The 16,738-nt window shown below is 39.6% G+C and overlaps 1 protein-coding gene across 2 annotated transcripts in view; it reads left to right on the top strand.

Annotated features, from left to right (window-relative positions):
* IDE (insulin degrading enzyme) overlaps window positions 1–16,738 on the top strand; it is a 104,529-nt gene that overhangs the window by 19,835 nt on the left and 67,956 nt on the right. For both annotated transcript variants that reach the window (XM_069567578.1, XM_069567577.1), the window contains exons 2-3: window positions 14,260–14,444; window positions 16,273–16,480. In XM_069567578.1, the coding sequence (XP_069423679.1) occupies window positions 14,260–14,444; window positions 16,273–16,480 (393 nt within the window). The remainder of the gene's footprint in view (window positions 1–14,259; window positions 14,445–16,272; window positions 16,481–16,738) is intronic.

The following is a 16,738-nucleotide window of genomic DNA, read 5'->3' as shown; positions in this document are numbered from 1 at the left end:
TGCTTACTCCTTGGAAGAAAAGTTATGACCAACCTAGACAGCATATTCAAAAGCAGAGATATTACTTTGCCGACTAAGGTCCGTCTAGTCAAGGTTATGGTTTTTCCTGTGGTCATGTATGGATGTGAGAGTTGGACTGTGAAGAAGGCTGAGTGCCGAAGAATTGATGCTTTTGAACTGTGGTGTTGGAGAAGACTCTTGAGAGTCCCTTGGACTACAAGGAGATCCAACCAGTCCATTCTGAAGGAGATCAGCCCTAGGATTTCTTTGGAAGGACTGATGCTAAAGCTGAAACTCCAGTACTTTGGCCACCTCATGCGAAGAGCTGACTCATTGGAAAAGACTGATGGTGGGAAGGATTGGAGGCAGGAGGAGAAGGGGACGACAGAGGATGAGATGGTTGGATGGCATCATGGACTCGATGGACGTGAATCTGAGTGAACTGTGGGAGTTGGTGATGGACAGGGAGGCCAGGCGTGCTGCGATTCATGGGGTCGCAAAGAGTCAGATACAACTGAGCGACTGAACTGAACTGAAAGCTCAACATTCAGACAACTAGATCATGGCATCTGGTCCCATCACTTCATAGCAAATAAATGGGGAAACAATGGGAACAGTGAGAGACTTTATTTCTGGGGGCTCCAAAATCACTACAGATGACTGCAGCCGTGAAATTAAAAGACGCTTACTCTTTGGAAGAAAAGCTATGACCAACCTAAACAGCATATGAAAAAGCAGAGACATTACTTTGCCAACCAAGGTCTGTCTAGTCAAGGCTGTGGTTTTTCCAGTAGTCATGTATGGATGTGAGAGTTGGACTACGAAGAAAATTGAGCGCTGAAGAATTGATGCTTTTGAACTGTGGTGTTGGAGAAGACTCTTGAGAGTCCCTTGGACTGCAAGGAGATCCAACCCGTCCATCCTATAGGAAATTAGTCCTGAATATTCATTGGAAGGACTGATGTTGAAGCTGAATCTCTAGTTCTTTGATGTGAAGAACTGACTCATTGAAAAAGACCCTGATGCTGAGAAAGATTGAAGGTGGGAGGAGAAAGGGATGATAGAGGATGAGATGGTTGGATGGCATCACCGACTCGATGGACATAAGTTTAAGCAAGCTCCGGGAGTTGGTGATGGACAGGGAATCCTGGCGTGCTGCAGTCCATGGGGTTGCAAAGAGTCAGACACAACTGAGTGACTGAACTGAACTGATTTACTTGTACACTGGATTGCTCACTCAAGGACAGGGTTTCTACAGACTTCTCTCTTTCTCCTTCATAATCAGTTTTCCCCCCCTCTTCATTTAAGCCCTTTCTGATTTAGACCTTTAAAAATAAACATGTGAGAGTTTAATGCATAGAGTTTTTTGTGTTTTGATGAGGTTGTCTCCTGGTTTTAAGTGGATTAAATTGGTTGCAGTTACACATTGTTTTTGGATGATCAAGTCAGAATTATAAACTCGGGTCTTTCATCCTTAGCACTATTGACATTTGGGGCGGGATAATCTGGGCATGAGCATTATCCTGTACATTGTAGAATGCTTAGCAGCATCCCTGGCCTCTGTTCACTAGTTGCCAGTTGCACCCTTCCGTTGTGACAGTTCAGTTATGATACATTGCTGAATGTCTCCTTGGTGAGCAAGTGGTTCCGTTGAGAACCACTGATTATAAACAGTGGCTCGCCTATAGTGATTATAAAGGGATAATTATTTACCTGTTCTTCTGGTGGTCTTATAAAGTGACATCCTCTTACCGGGCTGTCAGGGAGATGACAATATACAACTGGAATTTGCATGAACATCTGTTAAGAATGTAAATAATTACATGGTGGTCTGTTTGCTTCTTACCGCCCTAGGAACACAATAATGGTGATTATAAGGTTACCATTTTGGGTGTCTACTATGTACCAGACACTGCCTAAGAGTAGTTTGTTTTTATCTGTTGTACAGAAGAAAAGCTCTAAGGGGTGTCCAAGGCTGATGCAGCTTTAGGGGCCTCTGTCAAGTTAGTGCACCCACATGAACATTTCACATGACTCTTGACTGGCAGTACCAGATGAGGCCTGGAAGCCGTGTTTGACCAAGAGTTCAGTCGGATCCAGGATCTGAGCAGCAAAGAGGTTATTTGGTAAAGGTGAGGGTATTACTGAACACTGTCTGGAAGTGATCACTGAGTCAGTATTAAGCATAGAGAATTATACAGAGGCAGAGGCCAGGAGAAACTTTCTGAACCAGCATTATCTGAAGAAGGCAGGGCTGTCTTTCTGTCAGATTCAGGGTGTACATCTTGGAGCTGAGTCCCCATGAGATACACCACTCTGTGTAGAATGTGAGTGTTTGTAGTTTGCTTTCCTTGGAGGGCTGTCTTGAGAGAATTAGTTAGTTACAGATTATAACTCTTCCTAGACTGATTTGAATTAATCTTTAGAGAACATGTAGGGATCTCTGAGCTGTCCTTGCTTTTCTGAGATCATAGAGGAGGATGATCCATATGTAAAATTAATTCTGAGTTTGAAGAAATGTTTGCTTTATACAGTATCCTTTTCTTTTTGTTTTAAATTAAAGAACCCATCTACTTGAAATCCAGCATTCAAAGTTGTTGTTCAGTAAAATGTTGAAAATTATTGATAAGAGAATTTATTTATTCAAAGTGTAATCATTTTGCTTTTATTTGGATTGCACTTATTGCTTGTCACTATTCATTATTGGGAGTGTCAAATTTTATTTTTAAATCTTCTCTGGGGTCTAAAGTAATTACCAAAAGCTAGCTTTGAAAGCAGACATAGTGAGTAAGAATTTGTGAAAAAATTTAGTATATTTTATTGTTGACTCTGTTAACTGATGTTGTGCTTTACCTGGATCTCCTAGTTGTGGCCTAGATGACATCAGCAGAAATAATTGTCTCAGGACACACCTGAGAAGGTTTAGGTAATTATGTTAATTGAACTATTATTTCTTATGAGCCTTCTCAGTTTCGCACCGGTTCGGTATGGATAGCTACTTCTCAGTCTCAAGTGGTAGTATTTCCAGGATGACTTTTGGTGATCTTTCCAGCCTTGAGTGATTCATGTATCTCCCTTCTCTTTTATTTTACTGTTTTATGATATTTTAAAAAACTCTATTTTAGCTTTTAATTGAAATATATCATAAGTGTTCAGCTTGGTGAATTTTAACAAACTGACTATACCTGTATAACCAACATGAACAGCGTCTCTGAAGCCCCGCTCACTTTTTCTTCTATTCACTACCCCTTACCCTCAAGGGCAGCCGCCATCGTGACATAAAGGCATAGCTTGATTTTACTTCTTGCACTTTAAGTGGGAGAAAAATGTATTTACTCTGTAGCATCTAACTTAATTCACTCAGCCTTGCATTGTGTGCTAGTTGCTCAGGTGTTTCTGACTCTTTACAACCCCATGGACTGTATGGAACCTGCCAGGCTCCTCTGTCCGTGGGATTTTCCAGGCAAGAATACCGGAGTAGGTTAGCATTTGCTTCTCCAGAGGGTATTCCCAACCCATGAATAGAATCCATGTCTCCTGTGTCTCCTGCCTTGGCAGGTGGATTCTTTACCGCTCTGCCATCAGGGAAGCCCAACCTTACATTAGTGAGATTCGCTCTTATTTTTTTGTTCTTCATTCTAGATTGTTCGTTTTCGTTGTTGTATGCTGTTGTGTGAACATACCACAGTTCATCTGTTCATCGCTGATGGACATTTGATCTTTTCTAGTTTTGACTCATCGATAGTATTGCCAGGAACATATAAATGCATTTCTTTGGGGGCATATATCGAATACATGAATTGTTAGGTCATATTGTCAGTATACACTACACCATTCTTTGAAAATGGTTGTGCCATTTGCATCCCCACTGGTAGTGTATGAGAGTTTGGGTTACCCTCTGACTTCTTTGTCAGTGGTATTTTTTAACTCTTTTCATTTTAGCCGTTCTAGTTGGTATGTAGTGTTATCTTAGAAAATTTCCTCTGGCAAAAATCAGCTGTGAATTTGAGGCATCTTGAGGCTTTAATCTGTCAAACCAAGCTCACGCACGTCCCAGAGCGTCAGTTGTTTCTCTTCCCCAAGTAGAGTCCTTCTTGAGTCAAGCATGATCTTTAGACTGTTTCAGAATTAGCAGATACCTCCAGAGAAGAAAGCAAGTGAGGATGCTATGCTTACCTCAGAGGGCCCTCCCCTCTGGAACTGCAGTTTAGCCAGTCCTCACTGTTTCCACAACTCTCCAGCGTCTTTGGAAACATGATTTTGTAGTTTTTGTGGCTTTTTCTAGTTACTGAAGCTGAATCAGTTTGCCGTGACCTATATTATATCCTGCCCAGAAATGGAAATTGTCAGTAGGTTCTTGGGATTTTCTGTGTGGTCAACCAGGTCGCCTGTAATGTTAGTGTTTTTGCCCCTTCCTTTCTCATCCTTTTTTCCCCACCTTGCATTATCAGACTGGTCATAATTACCGGTACAGTGTTTAATAGATGAGATGATAGTGGCATCTTATTGTAGGGATGGAAAATGAATGCATTATTTCACCATTGAGTATGATAATTGCTGTAGTTTTTGTTGATTTTTTTTTAGATGAAGGGATTATCTTCTATTTCTAGTTTGCTGATGTTTTAAAAAAAAATACATGAATGGCTATTGAATACTTTTTCTGCCTATACCAAGATGATTACATGATTTTCTCCTTTTTTCCCCCTATTCCCATGGCTGAATGTATGCTTCTGAAAAATAAGTTACCCATAACCTTACCACATCTACTGTAGTATTATTTTCATATTCCCTTTCATCCATGAGACAGTTCTGTACAGAGAGACAGCTCTCTTTAAACCTGCTGTACATTTAAGCCTACCATACATCTTCCATTTTATTTTTCATTAGCAAAGTAAATAACATGGTTCTCAGCCCAGAGACCACTTTGACAGATTGGAAACATTCTTTCTGGCTCCCACCACTACCTATCTCTGTTTTGTACAGGGAGGAATGAGTGAAAAACTGAAAATTTTCCTTAAAGCATTATTTTGATCTGTTTTAATTTTTATTTCCTTGTTTTTATTATTTGGATTTTAAGGGAGGAGAATGGGGTCAGGGAGGGGCTGAGTGTGGTAACTGGGAGCTGGGGAAGAAAACTCCTTAGGATTTCCTTAAGCATCACCTTCTGCTCCTCCCCTTCCCATGCTTCCAGCTTTGCCACAAATCAATTGTGTGAATCCCCTTGGGCAAGTCACTTAATCACTGAGCTTTTGTTTCCTCATCTGGGATCGAAGAGAAAGGCGATGGACAGCTGCTGTGACCTGCCACTTAGGGAGAATCGAAAGATTCAATGAGCAGTTTATAAAGCATAGAACTTCCAAAATGCAAGTAGTTGTTAGGATTAGTTTTGTACAGTGGCATCTATCTCACATTTTCTAACAACGTGAAAGTTACCTGTTGAAAGAAGGATACTTGTAACACCGTTGGTCTGCCAACTACAACTGTAAGAAACCTGTAGTTCACTGTGGCAAGAGGTATAAAATGGAGGTTTTGTTCATTTGCTTAAACCTTCATAAACTCTCTATTAATTGTTCATAGCCAAGCTTGTCACTACTGGAATGAACAACCATTGATATGTATGTACCAAAACTTGCTCCTTGTAAGGAGAGGTATGACAAACCTAAACACCATGTATTAAAAAGCAGAGACATCACTTTGCTGACAAAGGTCCATATAGTCGTTTTCTAGTAGTCATGTACAGATGTAAGAGTTGGACCATACAGAAGGCTGAGCGCTGAAGAATTGATGCTTTCAAATTGTGGTGCTGGAGAAGACTCTTGAGAGTCCCTTGGACTGCAAGGAGATCAAACCAGTCAATCCTAAAGGAAATCAACCCTGAATGTTCACTGGAAGGACTGATGCTCATGCTGAATGAAGCTCCAGTACTTTGGCCACCTGATGCAAAGAGCTGACTCACTGGAAAAGACCGTGATGCTGGGAAAGATTGAAGGCGGGAGGAGAAGGGGATGACAGAGGATGAGATGGTTGGGTGGCACCACCAACTGGATGGACATGAGTTTGAGTAAGCACTGGAAGCTGGTGATGGACAAGGAAGCCTGGAGTGCTGCAGTTCATGGGGTCGCAAAGAGTCAGACCCGACTGAGCAACTGAACTGAACAAAACTGAAGATTCATTGACAGGATTTTAGTTTATACCCAGGTTTATGATCTCTCTGATGCATGAAGTGAAATACACTGGTCCTGTAACTGAAGAGCCATGGATGGTTCCCTGAGACGTTTTTTAGATCAAGTAACATGAATAGTGTTGGGAGGGTTATGTGGTCTTATAGTGAGACATCAAAGACTCATACCACTACTGGCTTGAAATTCTGTCTTACTAACCTCTGCCTTGAATGGGCAAGAAAGGGCGTTTGTGGGATGGTTCTGATTCCAGACATTTTCTCTCTGGGCACCTCCTCTGCATTCAGGAGAGCCAAAGGTAAGCTTCATTTCCGCCTATGGTTTTGGGAGTGGGTGGATGGATTCCACAGAAGGGAGGTTTTGATTTATAATCTATTAGCCCAATCATTTACCTGTTCAGGTTTATAGGTCATCCATTTAGAAGTTAGAAATGGATCAGGTCTAATTTTAAATATGTCTGGGTCTATGGGACTGGCTAGGGAGCAAACAGCAAAGTGAAATTGCTCAATCTTCTATTAAATTGGCTGTGAAACACATAGAGATATGAGAGAAAAGACTTTAAAGGGTCATCTGAATAAAAGATTATTTGCATAAAAGTTTTTCTTTTGGTATAGGGATTTTTAATTGATCTATTATATTTGGGAATTTATTTTTTGCAATTTATTCATGCAATTTAGGGCTAAGTAATAGTCCGTGATCTTGCAATGGAAGTCCTGGTTATAGTTCTGTTAACATCAACAGTTGTTGAATGCCTCACATTTTTTCTTCAGCACCATTTTTTTACTCAGGTATTCTGTTCCTCTTATTTGGCGTGCTTCTACTCACCTGCTCTCTTTCCTGTCTTCCATCCTAGAAAGGGTTAGATGCCCCTCTTATTATTCCCATAAGTGCCCGGGGATAACTTAGTCCACACTAAAAAAATAGTGACTTGTTTTCATCTTTATCATAAGTCGGGTTCCTTTAGAGCAAGGGCTCTGGTATCATCTTTATAGCCAGCATACATGGTGTGATGTCTGGACCTTAACTGTTTGGACATCAGGACACTGAGGTGGGAGAGGACTGGGAGTTAAGAGCCAAGTCCTAATTGTAACTTTTTGCCCTATGATCTTGGACAAGTGATCTTCAATTTCCTTACAAGTAGCTCACCTTGTTATCTTGTTAAAATGCACATTCTGGCTCAGTAGGTCTCTGGTGGTTTTCAAAATTTTGCATTTTAACAAGCGCCCAAGAAGAGCTCGTGCTGCCAGTTCAAGAACTACAGAAAACTAGACACCACCTAATGGCTTTTCCAGCTTTTACCATCTGTAGTTTTAGTCATTGTTTTAAATTCTGAACAGAATTGCTGGATATGCTGTAATTATTAAACATCTGTCCATCTCCAGTTTATCAGAATGCAAAACACTGACAATTCTGTGCCTTATGAAGTTGTAAGACAATGTCTCTAAAATTGAAGGTAATTTTACTACTCCCAAGATTTTGACTTTGACAGGTTAAAAATATCAAATAGATGTCTGGACAAGCATTTGAGTTAGCACTAGCTTGTCATCTAAATGTCGATACTTGCTTGTTTGCTCTTTGTTTGATGCATATTGGAGAACATTTGCAATAAACAGATGCTAATGAGGGAGCTGAAATGGGTAGACATGTGATCTCCTGAGTATAAATACAGAGACAGGCAAGCTGTTGAGGAATTCATCATCAGAGGAGGAGTTCCTGATCATCTCCTTTAGTTCTCCAGAAGGTGAGAATCAAATTATTATAAGACATATTGATAGAAATGCTATAGGTAGAAGGCAGATTGTGTCGATTGAATATGGATTGCTGGGGATGGGGTGTTTGAAAACATTCCTTACTGTTTCTTTTGAGTGTAACTTCCTCAATAAGCCAGATATTTGACTTGGGAGCATTGCCAGCTTAGGAATTTATAGCTCTGTTGATCTCATGTATGGATGTTGAAAAGTAGTTGGATTAATTTTTATTTTTGATTTACAGAAAAAATCCACCTCTTCCACACCAGGAGTATTAAACAGGCATAGTTTCAGTGTTCAAAGGAGTTATATATGTGCCTGTGATGGACTCTGATCACTTTTTTCCACCTCTAACAAAATGAAAACCTGGACAAGAGAAATTAAACCCTGAGAAAAGTACAGAATGTAGTATATAGTTGAGTGTGGGTATCTTAATTATGATGAAATTTTTACCTCCTACAGAATAAGACAATTTTTCCTACCACAGTGATCTGTATTTCATTTCCTAACCGTGGTTGCAGATTGAACAGAAGTTTTAGAGCTTATTTATCATCCTCATCATTGCATTTTGATCATTTGTGACCCTTGGTTCCCCTAAACCTAACTAGCTGGGACAAGCGCAGGAGAGGGATTTGGGCATAAGCCGTGGCAGTGAAACCAAAATGAAGAGCCTTTGGTTTTTGCTCCTGGAATTCCAGCCATGGAGCTTTATAGGAAGGAGCATGTGGAGCATTTTTTACTGTTGCCTTTTAATGCTGTCCTTTTGGCTGGGGGTCTTAATGGAGGTTGCCTCATGGCTTATTTAATCTTAATGTTGCTGCTAGGTTGGAACTCATTTTTGAGGTTGTAATGTATGTTGAACCCAAATTGAAGTTTTTGAAGCCAGCTGTGAACCAGAGGTATTTGCTGCAGTCCAAACAGATTGTCTTTTGGGAAACACCTTAACCAGGATTATTATTGTTGTGACCCTCTTTGGAGGCTTTAGATAGAACATATTTTTTTTACCCTGAGAATTTTTTTTAACAACACAACACCATTTTTAAAGACTTTACATTTAGACATTTTAATTTGTCTTTGATATTAAACTTAAGTAGCTTATGACTAACGAAATAGAAAGGAGTTATTTAATATTATATAATATATGTAATATATTATATATAATATTGTAATATATAATATATATCATATAATATATATAATAGTAACATATTATATATTACATATATAATATGCCTTTTCACTTCCAAATTGCTTTTGAATTTTTCATGGTGGGCTTATGACTCCAAAATGTTCACATTATATTTTCTGTTTTGTTTTTAAAGAAACTACTTTGTACTGTAAAATATGGCAAGATTATTAGTACGGTAAAGTACTTTTAAAAAAATCAGTATTATATATTTTTTAATTAATTTATTTATTTTACTTTACAATATTGTATTGGTTTTGCCATACATTGACTTGAATCTGCTATGAGTGTACATGTGTTCCCCATCCTGAACCCCCTTCCCACCTCCGTTCCCATTCCATCCCTCTGGGTCATCCCAGTGCACCAGCCCTGAGCACCCTGTATCATGCATCAAACCTGGACTGGTGATTCGTTTCACATATGATAATATACATGTTTCAGTGCCATTCTCCCATATCATCCTGCCCTCACCCTCTCACACAGAGTCCAGAAGGCTGTTCAATACATCTGTGTCTCTTTTGCTGTCTTGCATACAGGGTTATTGTTCCCTTCTTTCTAAATTCCATATATATGCATTAGTATACTGTATTGGTGTTTTTCTTTCTGGCTTACTTCATTCTGTATAATAGGCTCCAGTTTCATCCACCTCATTAGAATTGATTCAAATGTATTGTTTTTAATGGCTGAGTATTAATAAGTATTATATTTTTATATATAAAGTGAAAGAGGAGAGTGAAAAAGTTGGCTTAAAACTCCACATTCAGAAAACTAAAATCATGGCATCCAGTCCCATCACTTCATGGCAAGTAGATGGGGAAACAATGAAAACAGTGACAGACTTTATTTTGGGGGGCCTCCAAAATCACTGCAGATGCTGACTGCAGCTATGAAATTAAAAGACGCTTTCTCCTTGGAACAAAAGCTATGACCAACCTAGACAACATGTGCAAAAGCAGAGACATTACTTTGCCAACAAAGGTTCATCTAGTCAAAGCTATGGTTTTTCCGGTAGTCATGTAAGGATGTGAGAGTTGGAATGTGAAGAAAGCTGAGCGCCAAAGAATTGATGCTTTTGAACTGTGGTGTTGGAGAAGACTCTTGAGAGTCCTTTGGACTCCAAGGAGGTCCAACCTGTCGATCCTAAAGGAAATCAGTCCTAAATATTCATTGGAAAGACTGATGCTGAAGCTGAAACTCCAATACTTTGGCCACCTCATGCGAAGAACTGACTCATTGGAAAAGACCCTGATGCTGGGAAAGATTTAAGGTGGGAGGAGAAGGGGACGACAGAGGATGAGATGGTGGATGGCATCACCACACGATGGACACGAGTTTGAGTAGGCTCTGGGAATTGGTGGTGGACAGGAAAGCCTGGCGTGCTGGAATCCATGGGGTTGCAAAGCGTCAGACATGACTGAGTGGCTGAACTGAACTGAGCTGATGATGTATAGTATTGAGCTCCAGAATTCCAAACAGAAGATCTAGGGGACTTTTAAATTCTTTTATATTGGAGTATAGTTGATTTGCAGTGTTGTGTTAGTTTCAGGTATACAGCAGTGATTCAGTTATACATATATCTATTCTTTTCCAGATCCTTTTCCCATATAGGTTGTTACAAAGCACTAAGTATAGTTCCCTGCACTATACCATAGGTTAGGGGACATTGTTAATAAGAGTGAACCTCTTTGGTTTATCAGTTGTTACCCAGAAGACTAGTTACTGATGATTTCATAGAGAAAGATATTCCGATAAAAGCAAACTGGATTTTCCCTTCCTTAATCTCCAGAGATTTCTAATGCAAAAAGAGAAAAGAAATTTTATCCAAAATTAGTTGCATGCCTGCTTATGTCCCCTTTGCTTTACCTTTATTATTTTTTTTAGAAATTTTATTTTTTTAATTTAGTTTTGGCTGTGCTGGGTCATGTTGTGGCTCACAGGTTCTTTGGTGCCATGAGCAGGATTTCTCTAGTTGCGGAGAGCGGGGGCGACCCTCTAGCCGGGGTTCCCTTGTTGTGGAGCACAGTCTCTAGAGCATGGGCTCAGTAGTTGTGGCACACAGGCTTAGCTGCCCCAAGGCATGTGGGATCTTCTTGGACCAGGGATCGAACCAAAGTCCCTTACATTAGCAGGTGAATTCTTAACCACTGGACAAACAGGGAAGTCCTGATTTACCTTTAAATCTGGATGTCTTGTCAGTCAAGGGGCAGTTAGATCCATTTCTTTTGTGTTCCAGGTGAAAAGCAAATGTGTTAGCACAGGATCATTTTTTTCCTCTATAGTTTTGGAAAATTTTTTTGCTTCCCCTGATTTGTATTTTGACCTGCTCAATTTTGGTCTCTTATGCAGTCCCCAGCATAGACAAAAATAGTGTTTATTCTTAGTCTCAAAAACATACATATTGCAAATTTGGAAAACCCCTTCACTGCACTCATACGAACTTATGGGTGTGATGAAGGGATGGGTCCCTTCCCATCACTAACTCCAGCCTTCCTCTAGAAGAAAGGAGAGGACTAGCAGTGAAAGGGAAGTTCTTTGTAAGAGAAGTGACCTAACATGTCTGTTACGATCGTTGAACTGTTCCTACTGCGGCATGAAACTCTTCACCAGATTACAAAAATTTCTTGGGGTCCTTCCAGCTTTTCATTTGCTTGTTTTTGTGTGTTTACTTTTGCTGCCTTCATAAGACAACCCAGGTCTCTTCTTTTTATTGGGCCTTCAGAGGATTTTTCCCTCAGTGATGTTGCTCCCTAGGTTCTGAGCAAGTGAATATCAGACCCGTGAGGTCCAGATCTCCTCTGTCTCTGAATATCAGAAGTCTGAGCAGTGTTTTGGTTGACCCAATAATAATACTTTCTCAGTTTATCACCTCACTTATTCTCGTAGATACCCCTGAAATATGTTGGAAAGCAGTTATCAGTATTTTAAAACTCTTCTAGGTCAGCACAGTTATCAACTTATGGCCCAGTCCGGTCACAAATCCCTATTGATGTGTTCTAGATACAAATATGGCTCCACAAAAGCAATACTTTTATCATTTATCTGAAAGAATGATGGTTAAGACAGAGGAGAGGAATGATTATACTCTATAGATAGGCTATAAAAAGTCTCCTCTAGAGTCTGGATTAAGTGGCAGAGTAGGAAGGTCTTGAGCGCACCTCCTCCCATGGACACACCAGAGCTGCAGCTGTGTGTGGAACAGCTGTCTTTGAGAATGACCTGAGGACTAGCAAGACAGATTTTCAGGTTTGTTATATGCTACAACTGAACCAAACTGAACCCCATGGTAGCCACAAACAAAAACGTGTAGTATAACAGATACACAAAAAATAAAGGAATACAAACATAACCCTAAAGAAAGTCATCAAATCACAAGGGAAAGGAATATGAGAGTAAGAAAGGCACAGAGAAGAATTGCAAAAACAACCAGAAAACAGTTAACAAAATGGCAATAAGTATGTTGCTAAAAATAATTACTTTAAATGTAAATGAACTAAATGCTCTAATCAGAAGACATAGGATGGCCAAGTGGATATAAAAAAAGACCCCATTTATATGCTTCCTGCAAGAGACTTCAGATTTACACACACAGACTGGAAGTGAAGGGATGGAAAGAGATTTTATGCAAAGAGAAATGTAAGAAAGCTGGATTAGCAAAACTTACAGTAGACAAAACAGGTTTTGAAACAAAGACTGTTACAAAAAACAAAAAAAGACATTACAGTAAGTCCCCTACATATGAACCTTTAGTTAAGTTTCCAACTTTCAAAGATGTGAACGTGCGCTCGCATATACAGTCACGTAAGTTCACAGGTCTGGTTCACACTGTCACGTGCTTGTATCCTCTACAAGTGGTTTTGCTTTTGTGTAATTTACAGTGTGCGTGCTGAGTTGCTTCAGTCGTGTCCAACTCTTTGCAACCCTGTAGACTAGCCCACTGGGCTCCTCTCTATGGGATTCTCCAGGCAAGAATACTGGAGTGGGTTGCCATTCCCTTCTCCAGGGGATCTTCCCGACCCAGGGATAAGTCTCTTAGTCTCCTGCAGTGGCAGGCAAGTACTTTACCACTAGCACCACCTGGGAAGCCCATTGTACAGTACTGTGTAGAGAAAATAAGAACCACTGTTGCTCTAAGTTAAAAAAGCAATTCGAACTTTTTTTTCTGCATTGAAAGCTAGAATTATTCATTTTATATTTGGATCTTAGTGTAACTTTTGGAATGTGAATTTATAACTGAATCTTGAGATGTGAAACCATGAAATAAATACTAATGAATCAATGTAAGTAAGAAGTGCCAGTCATCACAAGACAGGTACAAAGAAATGTAAGCAAAAAACAACAAACAAATGTTGGTGAAGATGTGGAAAAAAGGGCATCCTTGGGTGGGCTATAAATTGGAGCAAGCACTACGGAGAGCAGCATGGAAGTTTCTCCAGCAATTAAAAGTAGAACTACCATGCAGTCTAGCAAATTCTGGGTATTTATCTAAAGAGTGTGAGAACACTGATTTGAAAAGTATTGGCAGTCCTGTGTTCGTTGTGGCATTATTTGTAGTAACTAAGATATGGAAGTAACTGAAGTGTTTGGCGGATGAATGGCACATGGCAAGGTTTCATTCTTTTTCTTGGCTGAGTGATATTCCTGTGTGCGTATGTGTGTGTGAGGTGTGTACAGCATGGATGGACCTACAGGGGTGTTATGCTAAGTGAAATAAGCCAGAGAAAGACAGATACCATATGGTTTCATTTATACGTGGAATCTAAAACCAAGTGAACAAACAAAACAGACTCATGGATGCAGAGGGAAAATCCTTGGTTTCTAGCGGGAAGAATGGAGAGGAAGTTGGGCAAAATTGGTGAAGGTGATTAAGAGGTATAAATTTCCACTCATAAATAAGTCAGTGGGAATGTATGGAATATAGTCAGTAATATTTGAAGAGCTTGGTCTTGTGGCAGATGGTAACTAGACTTATTGAGTGATCAGTTTGTAATGGATCACTGTTGTGCTCCTGAAACTAGTAGTGTATGTCAGTTGCACTTCGTTGTACACATTTTTTACTCGGATAATATATGGGTTTGCTTGTTACTCCTTGATCATTAAAACAGAAAGAAACCACAGTCCAACAATTAATCAGTTTTTTTCTTTTCAGTTTCCAAAAAAAGACTTACAGCAAAATGAATAATCCAGCAATCAAGAGAATAGGAAATCATATCATCAAATCTCCTGAAGACAAGCGAGAATACCGCGGACTTGAGCTGGCCAATGGGATCAAAGTACTTCTTGTCAGTGATCCAACAACAGATAAATCATCAGCAGCACTTGATGTACACATAGGTACAATTTAAAATTGTGAATTAAGCTTTGTTCAGCTTCATTGACCTAATGTTTAGTTATTTGGACTCTCCATATTTATGCAGTAGAGACCTAGCAATTGCCAGTTTGATGTATGTTACTGGGTACAGTAGCCCTGTACAGCTGTTGGTAATCTACAGTTGTCTATGTTAAATCACCCTACCTTTACCAGGCTTCCTTGGTGGCTCACATGGTAAAGAATCCACCTACAACGCGCAAGACCTGGGTTTGATCGCTAGGTTGGGAAGATCCCCTTGGAGGAGGCTTGGCAACCCAGTTCAGTATTCTTGCCTGGAGAATCCCCATGGACAGAAGAGCCTGATGGGCTACAGTCCATGGGGTCACAAAGAGTCGGACTCGACTGAGCGACTAAGCACACACACACACACACCTTTACCGGGAGTGTAGTATTAGGTTTCCAGTAAAAGTGACTTAGCAGCAAGGAGATTCATTCCCATCCTTTACAGTAACAGTCCTACTGCCTTTACTTTCATGTACACTTGATACCCTAGGAATAGCATATTTCCTAAATTCTTGTGTGTACTTTTCTCCCACATTTAATGCTGCTTTAATCAAGTTACTTCTTATCTATGTGTACATTTAGTTTTTTCCCTCTCTGAAAAACTTTTTTTTAATTCAATGGCATTTTAGAATTGGGGAAATAAAATAATAACCATCCTAAGTTGGACAAATGATGATTGCCACGCACAATTCAGTGTGCCTTGCAAATTGTTATCTAATTTGAAGTTGCTCAACTCTCTTAAGTATATATTAAAAAGGTGACTGAAACGAAACATTTTGCTCAACATTTCCCAGCTAGTAGGCCTGCTAACTTGTGCTCTTAGCACCACCCTATATTGTCTCCTTCAATAAAATATAAAAGCTAGAATTTTCTAGCTCTTATAAAACAGTGAATTCAGCTCTTTCTCTCAGTGTGATTTGTGAGGCCACTACTGTCCAGAAAGGTTAAGTGTCTGCTGAAAGTCACCAGGTAACTGATGTCAATCTGATGATGACAGATTTTAATTTCCTGGGCTCCAGAATCACTGTGGATGATGACTGCAGCCATGAAATTTAAAGACACTTGCTTCTTGATAGGAAAGCAGTGACAAACCTAGATAGCATATTAAAAAGCAGAGATATCACTTTGCTGACAAAGGTCCATATAGTCCAGATAGTCAAAGCTTTGGTTTTTCCAGTAGTCGTGTATGGATATTCGAGTTGGACCATAAAGAAGCCTGAGTGCTGAAGAATTGATGCTTTTGAATCGCGGTGCTGGAGAAGACTCTTGAGAGTCCTTTGGACAGCAAGGAGATCAATCCTAAAGGAAATCAACCCTGAATATTCGTTGGAAGGACTGTTGCTGAAGCTCCAATACTTTGGTTACGTGATGCAAAGAGCTAACTCTTTAGAAAAGACCCTGATGCTGGAAAAAATTGAAGGCAAAAGGAGGAGAGGGCAGCAGAGGAGAAGATGGTTAGATAGCATTACCGACGCAATGGACATGAATTTGAACAAACTCCAGGAGATAGTGAAGGGGATAGGGGAGCCTGGCATGTTGCAGTCCATAGGGTCGCAAAGAGTCAGACACAACTGAGCAGCTGAACAATGACAACAAACTGATGTCAAGCACTAGGGCTAGAATGTAAGTTGTACCATTTAGAGTAGCCGGTACCTAACTTCCTGTGATTATGGTTGGAGTTAAAATTGCTAACAGAAGTTCCAAATCACCTGTGATTCATTTGCCCTTGACATCTTTCAACATATAAACAAATGATTTATTATATATATATTTTCCCTTCTCTTTCAGGTTCGTTGTCAGATCCTCCAAATATTGCTGGCTTAAGTCATTTTTGTGAACATATGTTATTTTTGGGAACAAAGAAGTACCCTAAAGAAAATGAATACAGCCAGTTTCTCAGTGAGCATGCAGGAAGTTCAAATGCCTTCACTAGTGGAGAGCATACCAATTACTATTTTGATGTTTCTCATGAACACCTAGAAGGTGCGCTAGACAGGTAATGCTGAAAATACCCTGTGAATTGTCTATCTCACTTTGTTAAATTGTCATGTTAATAACCATACTTACTATTTTTACAAAAACGTCTTCACAGCTTTATAGCTTAACAATATATTTTAACCAGTAGTTTGTTGTTGTTGTTTTTTAACCAGTACTTTTTGACCCCTGGGTTTTATGAACAGAAAATAATGAGTGATGTTATATGTTTACTTTATAGTAGAGGAGAAATAATGGCATGACTTTAAACCAGCTTTCA

This window comes from Ovis canadensis, chromosome 22 (assembly GCF_042477335.2).
Source record: "Ovis canadensis isolate MfBH-ARS-UI-01 breed Bighorn chromosome 22, ARS-UI_OviCan_v2, whole genome shotgun sequence".
Classification (NCBI taxonomy): domain Eukaryota; kingdom Metazoa; phylum Chordata; class Mammalia; order Artiodactyla; family Bovidae; genus Ovis; species Ovis canadensis.
Note: the sequence above shows the minus strand (reverse complement) of the source record. Positions and strands in the feature narration are given on the sequence as shown.